We start from the raw sequence: 9,252 nt of genomic DNA on the forward strand, positions 1-9,252 counted from the left end.
AAGAATAGCATCGTCAATTGGAGCGAAAATATTGTATAGCAACTTCCAGTTCTACTGATTAATAAGCAATTCATCAAAATTGCATGTTATATATCAGATATAATGAATTGTGGCCTAAATTAACGCAGTTTCATAGGGAATTATTTTGCTTCATCTATAGATATCACAGTGAGAGCTGAACATACTTCTTTTAAAAAATCTTGAAATAATATTTCACTTTATATTGTAATTTGGAGGAAACCCGAATTATCTTATATGGCTGCGATCTTAAGAAAGCAGGAATCATTTTTAAATGAATTCTATATCGTGATAAATTTACAACGTTTATTTAAAATTGAGATACAACATTTCAGAATAAACTATTTTTTTTGGCAATTATTGTGTGTCATTCATTCGGATTCACAAAAGATGTCTTTTGTTGCAACAAAGATTCCAAAGCATCCAGCTACTAATCACAAATGCAGCTTTATAATTATCGGGGTAAGTAAAATGCTGGGTATTTTTTTCTAAAGGTAAAATAATGAAAGATTAAAATTTTTTTTTACAGATTTTTGAAGTTTTGGCGGGTCTGATTTGTTCTATTGTCGGAATTTTATTAGTTGCTCAAATCGGTTCAAGCGGGACATCAACCAACGCCAAATCCGGGATAGGCACTGGTGTGCTGGTGAGATATACTGATGATGATTTGGGTTACATAAGGTCTTATGGAAAATTCAAACATTTTGTTTTTGACTTCAAAATAGTGTGAAAGTGTATATGTGTTGATTTCCTTGGCGATAGGTCAATATGGATTAGGTAGGCTACTAGAAACTATAAAAGATCAATACTTTTAGTATGTGTGTACCGGTTAGGATTCAGGTTGTACGACATTTTGGTGCGCATACTTCTGGAGCACCCATATTCTTTTACTCAAGCCATTCGTAATTTCGTAAACGAATTCAATTCTTGTAAAAATCCTTTTTTTACAGTACGTCATCTCTGGAATATTAGCTCTATCCGCTGGTCAGTCACCTACACAATGTAATGTAAGTAGAATATCAATGTTTTTGTAAGGTTGAAGGTCAGTTGCCCCAAGATATTTTATTAATACCGATGTAAACTAGTTCAGAAGATATATGTATATCATTGTTTTTCTTCAAGTCAACATACAAAACAATGTTTCACAAAAACCGTTTGTAAAAGATGCAACGCAATGCCATTTTTTTACAAAAACGTGTTATTCTATGTTTTCCTGGCCGTTTTTTTAAAGACATGTGATATAAAAAAAATATTAGTAAAATTCAAACAAATACACCAGTCAGCCACACCTATACACAAAAAAACATGCATCATCATTTCCTATATACAACCTATGCATTTATACTAATATCTAGAAATATTTTTCACGTTGGCTAATTGCTACACCACATCGCATTTTGCTTGCAATTATAATTGGTAATCTTTGGGTGTTGAAGTTTACGGGAGCGAAAAGAACTTTTGCTTATTGAAATATACAGAAACACACTTGTAGACTTTGCAAAGTGAAATCATAATAATTACTTTGTTTATAGATAATCGGAGGAATGATACTGGCATCTATATCTGCTTTCATATCGTCTGCAATAGTGGTTCTAGGAATATGGATTTTGCAAATATGGGGAACATACGAAAACCGTTTGGTAGGCATTAATATAACGTAGTTGGAAATCAACATATGCATCTTTTACCATAGATTTTTTTTTCTATTTTGCACGCACGAATGGGCTTGTAATAAGCTACATAGGCTTCTTTAGGCATCAATGTTTGGCCAAAATATCAGGGTAATGTAAATATAAAAACAGCAATTTAAGTTGTCCTTGAGAGTCTCTATAAGTTGTTCATAACCTCACTTAACAAATATATTTTTCTGCTGCAGGGAAGTCGGATACATGGAATTATGGCCACCATAATTGTTGCTTGTGCAATCGAGTTCGTGTTTGCTTTGGCACATTTAGTCTACTGCTGCCGCGCAAGATGCTGTACAAGATCAAGCAGTCAGGTATTTGTACTTTATAGTGATTTAGTTTTCTTCTTACAAATTTTGGTCTTTAAGATACGATGAACAAGTTGAAGCGTTTAGAATCAAACCTTCGACTGAGTTACAAAAGTTAATATTCTGAATGAGGTTTTTAATATTGGTTGGGAAATTTCCCGAAAAAGCATGATGACACATACCTTAAAAATGCCACACCGCCATAACTAATATTTACGAGGACGATTATGCAATAATATGATTCTCTACACATTAAAGGTCAGGCAAATATCACAGAAGAGATGCCATAGTCCTATATACGACGATCATTTGGACTGCAAGGTTCTATCTGAAAATTTAATGCAAGAAGCGCAGCTGAATTATAAATAATGCAGTCAGTGTTACCATATACAACTTTAACACAAAAGATCGAAGTATAATTGCGGACAAATGATTGTTTTTAGATTTTAGTTGTTGATTTCACGTATTTTTCAATTTTACATTTTTTTCCCCTAGATACCTTTGTCGATTTGCTCCATATTTTACACTTTTCTCATTATAATTTGTGATAAAATTTTGCATCCATGATCTGTATAAATTTAGTTAATAGTTAATAGTATACTAAAAATAAAGTTTTTCTCTTTAAAATATTTAAGGTAGGTCAATCAATGGGTCGTGTTTGACGGTCCCTATTGAATCGTTTTGTTGTTTTTATTGTTGGGGTATCAAAAAAGTTCTTAAAATAATGAGCCAAGTAATTTCCAGAAGCACATGCACAATTCTGGTAGAAATCTTAAACTAATCAATCGCAAGTCTCTATAAATTGGAAAACGAATTCGTTGTGATTTTTTGAATTTTAAAAAAGTAATATAACTGACATTTTTATTTAAAATCTGTCCCTCCAAGCCAAACTGGTGAGAATGTCTCATCCGGCCCTACGTAATTCACTCTAAAATATGAAAATGGAATTGGAGAAATCTGCTTATGTAATTGATTTATTTGTCTACAATGATTTTATCGGGCAAGCATTTTTTCGTGATATATGACACAGTAAACTGTTACGCCTTTGTTTCTCTATTCCCACTCACTGTCAGAAATTCCCTTATCGAAAGGGATGAATTTTTCAGCTGTTCCTTGCGGAAAATATACAATCTACGGCGGGGATTCAACCTCGAAAATGTTACAACAATTGCGTTCAACGTAAGCGCCTCACTATGTTTACTAATAACGCTATTATCCCGAAAAATACAATTTATTTAATGAGAATAGAAAATTGATTGAACACACATTATGTTTTATTTCATTACAATCAAAAATTAATTTGTGATAGTAATTTAAATGTGACTCATTGGAAACAAAACATCAAAAATAAAATGAGCATTCTTCTGAGGATACATTGGGAACAAATTCTCAAATTTCGGGAAAATTGATAAATATTTAGATAAGATATACAAAAACAAAGATGACAAGACCATAAATTATAACGCCCGGGGCGCTAGCAGATATCGCGAATTCTCTTTTTATTTTTCGTCATTTATTGACAACATCAGCTGACAATTGAGACAAGTCGTGATAGTCAGTTCTAATCAAATGTGCGATGACAATGAAGGTGTTTTGCTTTACTTAGTTTCTACTTCTACCTGTTTTGCTGGGACTCGGAGCTTTTAGCTTCAATTTTCTGAACAGATGAAAAGTTTCACTGAAATCAGAAATTAGTTTTCGGAATAACTTGACGGTTTTTTATATCCAGTCTACGTTTTAGCGTCTTTTTATAGTAAGATCTGTGCAGAGCAATTATGAAAATATATCGTTCATATATGTTCATATTATAATGCTGATATTATTATAATTCATATTAGGAGCCGTGATTTTTGAACGCAGTAATTGGATGCTATCGACGTAACTGATATAGGCCTATAGTCTATATCAGGGGTGTGCAACCTTTTATGCAGGCGGGCCAAACATTGATAACTGGGTATTTACAGGCACAAAATAGTGTCTTTTTGTTATTGACCTCATGGCATTATTGGGAGTCCTTGCATAAATGCTGAAATAAAACGCATAAATTTCTGAAAACTGGCATTCTAATTTATTTTCACACCGAATTTGAACGAATTCAGTGAGAAATTTGCTGCTGGATGTTTTTCCCGGCTACTTTCATTCAAATTTGCTTCAATGGAAGTGCTAACAATTCGATATCCATTTTCAAGTTCTTCGTCTTCCAGGCGGTTTTATGGCGCCCATTTTAGAAAAAAATATGTTGAGCCGAAAAGTGCCATATTCGAAGCCATGACTTTTTTCAAGTGTATAAATTATCTTGGTTGAGATGTTTTAACACTTCTCCGCGGGCCACACAATTCTCTCTTGCGGTCCGCATTTTGCCCGCGAGACGCACTTTGCACACCCCTGGTCCATATAATCGTTGAATTAGAAATATGTTTCAAGAACACATTTATTAAAACGATATTTTATGCCAATCTTTCATAGGTTTTTTTAAATACCATACAGTACACTATAACCATTTCTTAACTGTGACGAACGAACCCCTCTTTTTCTTACTTATAAACTCTCTTACATCGAAACCATGACAACTGAATTGCCAAATGCTTTGTTTCCTTCAACGTCTGATTATGCACAGAGAAAAAAAATTAATCGACAGTTTGTGACAGTCGGGGTAAGTGTTCTTATCAGTTTGTTTCAATGTTCAAATTTTTAATTTAAAAATCAACATTAATCCGTAGAGCTTTGTACTTAAGACTAACAAATGACAAACAAATGTTAATCAAACGTTTCGTGAGATTCCATGCTTTATTAAGTCGACAGTTAACAGTGGTGAATGCCCATCTATTATTTTAATGAAGTAGTAATCATAATTAGTTATTTTTTCCCTTCATTAGATGATGCAGTTCATCATAGGAATCGGATGTGTTGTGATTGGAGGAATCTTGACTGCTATCAGTTCAGCCTATCTCGTAACCTGTACCACAGTTGCCGGAGGACTAATTGTGAGATTTTTCTACTCGTCAAAAATTTGTATATAATTTTATTTTTATTAATACAATTCATAATAAAAAAACAAAAAAAAAACTTGCCTTTGATAATGTTTAATGTAGTCCTTGCTCGCTCAACATCACATACTGAACGATAGTGTTGTGTTATGTAGGCATTTGACATTTTCAGTCTTGTAACAATTTCTGACTCGTTTTTCATTTCAGTTCATCGTTGCTGGGTGTTTAGCATTTGCAACTGGATATCCGTTCAATAATGTCATAGTAAGTTTTTAACATTTATAGCCAGCTATATAAATCAAATTTATGACATATTAAATACTCAAAGTAGAATCTAGTATATGTGCATTTAGTACTTTGGGTTTTTGACATCTTTATGTCAATGTAGCTGAGTAATACGAGTACCATAATTTACGGACCATGATGCGCACTTTAAATCCTTTTTTCTCAGAAACATCGATCGTGCGGCTTATAAGCCAAATGAATGGATGTTTTACAAACAAACCGCATTCTCACGCAATAAATAATGTAAAAACAATTGTAATTGTAATAAGCATTGTAATAGCAACTACGACCAGGTGCACATCCAGAATTGAATTAACGGAGGAGGAGGCTTACTCTGGAATTTGTACTGTAAACCGATACTTCTTAAAAACCATTTCGTCTCATAGCCCGATGTGCCTTTTGTATGAAAAAAACAGCAATCTGAGCAATTTATTGACAGTGCGCCCTATGGTTCGTAAAATACGGTAATAGCATGTTTTGCACAAAAGCCGAAAAATGTACGGTTGGATATGTTTAAAATACCTTCTCAAAGTTTTGATACATACCGTTTATTGCGCAAGCCGAATACTTTTCAACCTTTAAATTTATGCCATTCAATGATATTTAACTTGATTGTTAAACTTTATATTATATATATGAATATGTTAATAAGAACCATAAACTCATAATCATAAAATATTTACCAATTTCACAAAGAAATTAATTCCTTGTTTTACAGATGATTTTTAGCATTGTGGTGACGTCTCTATCAGCAACGTTCTCAGCAATCTTAACAATTCTAGGAGGTTTGCGGTTGGCAAATACAATTGATTATGGATATTATGACCAGGTTTCTCTTTTTATATTACTGAAGGACACGACTATCAGAAAATATGGAGAATTCAAACCAAATATAGATTGATTTTGATTTAAGGCATCGTGTTTTAGCAGGAAAAAATTAACAGATCAAAGGTTTGGACATCCACTCGACAACTCTACTTCATCTACTCTCTCTTAACATTTGCCCAAAGTTTGATATCCATCTTAGCCAAAAACACACCAATGAATCATTTGTACATACGTACTGTACTTTTAATTTGGTATTTTATTTAATTACAACGCAAGATGGGTATTATGAATTGAATTTACTGATTTTTATTCAGGATGACTTCAACGTTTGGGCGTCGAGAATATTATGTGGGGTGAGCGGTATAGAGTTTATTACGTCGTTGGTTCATTTGGTTTTATGCTCTCAAGAGTTATGCTGTTCAACAAATCAGGTTTGTTTACAATGGCATATTTTTTTCAAATATATCATGTAACGTATATTTGGAAGTTTCGGAGGAAATTTACTGAATATATTGGGTATCTGTGACCCACATTCATTCTACTATGACAAGATAAAGTTTCCATTTATTAAAAAGGAAAAAATAGATCCATGTATATAAAAATAGACAATATAAAATATAATTAACTAACTGCCTGCTCAAGTATTTATATATTTTTACATATAGATTCCTCCTTCGGGACCAACGTTGATGGCATTACATGCGCCCATGGTTGCTGCACCACCTCCATACGGTAGGTATTGTGTTTATTGGTTATTCAAGATACACAATCTGGATTGCTATTTTTTCGTCAACTTTTCATCTTCATCTGAGTATATTTCTAAATGGTAATTCAGTTCATAAATTAGTTCAAGTTATAAAAGATGGGTACTTATTTGCATGTCCTACTCCAGTACTATTAGAACGTAATTAAGCGGAGCAAACTTCAACCGGACTACCTCAGAGCTCTAATAAAAATATAACAATTATGTTGCCAAATTCTCATATTTTGTAAAGATCTTAATAGAAGATAATGACACACACTTAAAACCTTAGAATAATTCTAAACCAAATTACGAACCACCAACAAAAAACAAAAAAAATCTCATTTTGTGAACACCGGAAAGACGTCACCAATCTTCTCTACACATTTCCTTGCATTCAAACATACCAATAACACAAAAGGGTTAAATATCATTAAAATCCATAGGAACCATTCTATATACTAGCAACACAATTTTCAAGAATTTGACTAGAGTTAAAATTGTTATTCAATAATTAATCACAAAAACCTTTACTTCACAATATCGAGGAATTGCCAAATTTCATACCTTACTATCATACAATTCTTATTCTAATTTTATTTTAATTTTTGATATTCAACTCATTTTTTCAGAACAATCATCGGTTCCATATAAACAGTTTACTGATGATCCTGTTGAGTAGAATAAAATCCAGGTAATACTTGGGTATTGATAAAAATCGCTATTATTACACTCTGAGTATATTTTCGAAACGAGTTTAAAGCACCCCTCCGTGACTTACTACATCATGCTTATATAAAGTAAAATTACTATATGAACGTTGTTTACCTTCATTTCACTTGATATTCGCAATTTTTAAAGCACTCACAATTATGATGATATGCTAATTTCACTAAAAGATAATATAATCGACAATAGAGTTTTATAAAATGGAATATATATATTTGCGATTAAATATTTGAATGACAGATATGCATGCCCGACTGTCGGTTACAATAGCTAATTCGCTTATGCTCTTTTTATTTAGATAACAAGATCATCAAGAAATTCGCAATTATACAAATATAGTCAAATATCAATAACTTCGTGAATTGAACATCAACGACGAATAAATGACTAAAAGGCCCTGATTGTTTTTCCACATTGTTTATGCATATATCATTTTTTTTATTGTTATGATACCTTTGTTTCGTATTGTGCTACTATTTCAAATTTATTGCTGAAATAAATCAAAACCAATTGTTGATGGGTTTATGTGTGAGTTATTTGGGGATAAATAAGATTGTCTACCAGGAGGTATATTGTGAGTCCATATCTCGTTTTCGTCTAATTCAACCATAGTTAGCGGCTAATCTTGACCATATGAGGATTTTCTGAAAAAATTTTAGGTTTTCCTGGATAATTCAAATTCCCAAATATTGACGCTTGATCACAACAGATTCACATGGATCTAGAAATCAAATAAACATCCACGAACGCTACCTCATGTCATATAGCCCATATAGTCAAAGCCACCATTCAATGACACTTGAACCTTTTTTTGTACAGGTGTAGAAATAATCACATATCTAAGACGCTGTTGTGTGATCTGTTTTAGATATATATTTATGTAACAATGACATGTTCAAAACGCTACCCATATCTGTGACATTGCCGGAAGAAAAATCTCATATCTGTGACATTGCCGGCCTAAAAACCACAAATCCATGAACCCTTCTATTTCTATAATAAATCATATACTCAGAAACAAAGCCACATTTGACATGTAAACCACTTTCATGTGTGACGTTATATATTGAACAACATGTAAAACATATTTTAATATTTTTCACCCAACATAATTGTGATTTTCAAACTGATTACGTTTCTTTCTGGGGACAATTTTCCCAATTTAAAAAATAAAACTCCGTCGAATGTTGGCATTTAATATTAAATGATCAACAACTTTAGAATGATGTTAAAAATGAGTATCTAATCAGTTATTGAGTGATAATGAATAAATATTTATATGATTGAAATTGGGGAAAACATTTTCCAGAACATGTCTATATTCTTTGAATTATTTAGATGAGTTTTGTGTCATATTTATAGTGTTAGTTGCAAAATAATAGTTCTTCTTCAATAACAATGATTTCTCGTCTATGGGGCTTTAAAATGAATCACCGAATACCAAAAGTGAATATACCAAAACCTAATTTTTACGCGAACCTGCCTGAAACAAAGCACTAACCGATTCAAGCAGAAAAGTCCGAAAAATTAATATTATTCGTGTATATACATATTTGGAATACTTTGTATATAAAACTCAACAAGTTAGCTAAAGCAAATTATTTTTGTTTATCATTGTAGGGTGTGGCGCTATTGCTTACTTCACATCTGCAGATGAAGTAGGTGTAAAT

General features: G+C 32.4%; 2 protein-coding genes across 2 annotated transcripts; both read left to right on the forward strand.

The window, feature by feature from the left end:
* Positions 1 to 274: 274 nt before the first annotated feature.
* On the forward strand, positions 275 to 4,330 carry LOC120336907 (uncharacterized). Its single transcript, XM_039404689.2, has 6 exons — positions 275 to 480; positions 548 to 664; positions 969 to 1,025; positions 1,551 to 1,658; positions 1,895 to 2,017; positions 2,270 to 4,330. The coding sequence occupies exons 1-6, from the start codon at positions 409 to 411 to the stop codon at positions 2,378 to 2,380; spliced, it is 588 nt and encodes a 195-aa protein (XP_039260623.2). The 5' UTR covers positions 275 to 408; the 3' UTR covers positions 2,381 to 4,330.
* A 124-nt stretch (positions 4,331 to 4,454) lies between these two features.
* LOC120336906 (uncharacterized) lies at positions 4,455 to 8,097 on the forward strand. Its single transcript, XM_039404688.2, has 8 exons — positions 4,455 to 4,664; positions 4,888 to 4,995; positions 5,206 to 5,262; positions 6,002 to 6,112; positions 6,426 to 6,542; positions 6,777 to 6,843; positions 7,486 to 7,547; positions 7,881 to 8,097. The coding sequence occupies exons 1-7, from the start codon at positions 4,575 to 4,577 to the stop codon at positions 7,533 to 7,535; spliced, it is 600 nt and encodes a 199-aa protein (XP_039260622.2). The 5' UTR covers positions 4,455 to 4,574; the 3' UTR covers positions 7,536 to 7,547; positions 7,881 to 8,097.
* Positions 8,098 to 9,252: the final 1,155 nt, after the last annotated feature.

The sequence above is a fragment of the Styela clava genome, chromosome 2 (assembly GCF_964204865.1).
Source record: "Styela clava chromosome 2, kaStyClav1.hap1.2, whole genome shotgun sequence".
Classification (NCBI taxonomy): domain Eukaryota; kingdom Metazoa; phylum Chordata; class Ascidiacea; order Stolidobranchia; family Styelidae; genus Styela; species Styela clava.

Bases quoted from the DNA above. Each gene is read 5' to 3' on its own strand.
- LOC120336907 (XM_039404689.2), top strand. From the start codon at position 409: ATGTCTTTTGTTGCAACAAAGATTCCAAAGCATCCAGCTACTAATCAC. The intron at 481-547 runs GTAAGTAAAATG...TTTTTTTTACAG, and splicing joins GCAGCTTTATAATTATCGGG to ATTTTTGAAGTTTTGGCGGG. The intron at 665-968 runs GTGAGATATACT...CTTTTTTTACAG, and splicing joins GGATAGGCACTGGTGTGCTG to TACGTCATCTCTGGAATATT.
- LOC120336906 (XM_039404688.2), top strand. From the start codon at position 4,575: ATGACAACTGAATTGCCAAATGCTTTGTTTCCTTCAACGTCTGATTAT. The intron at 5,263-6,001 runs GTAAGTTTTTAA...CTTGTTTTACAG, and splicing joins ATCCGTTCAATAATGTCATA to ATGATTTTTAGCATTGTGGT. The intron at 6,844-7,485 runs GTAGGTATTGTG...TCATTTTTTCAG, and splicing joins TGCTGCACCACCTCCATACG to AACAATCATCGGTTCCATAT.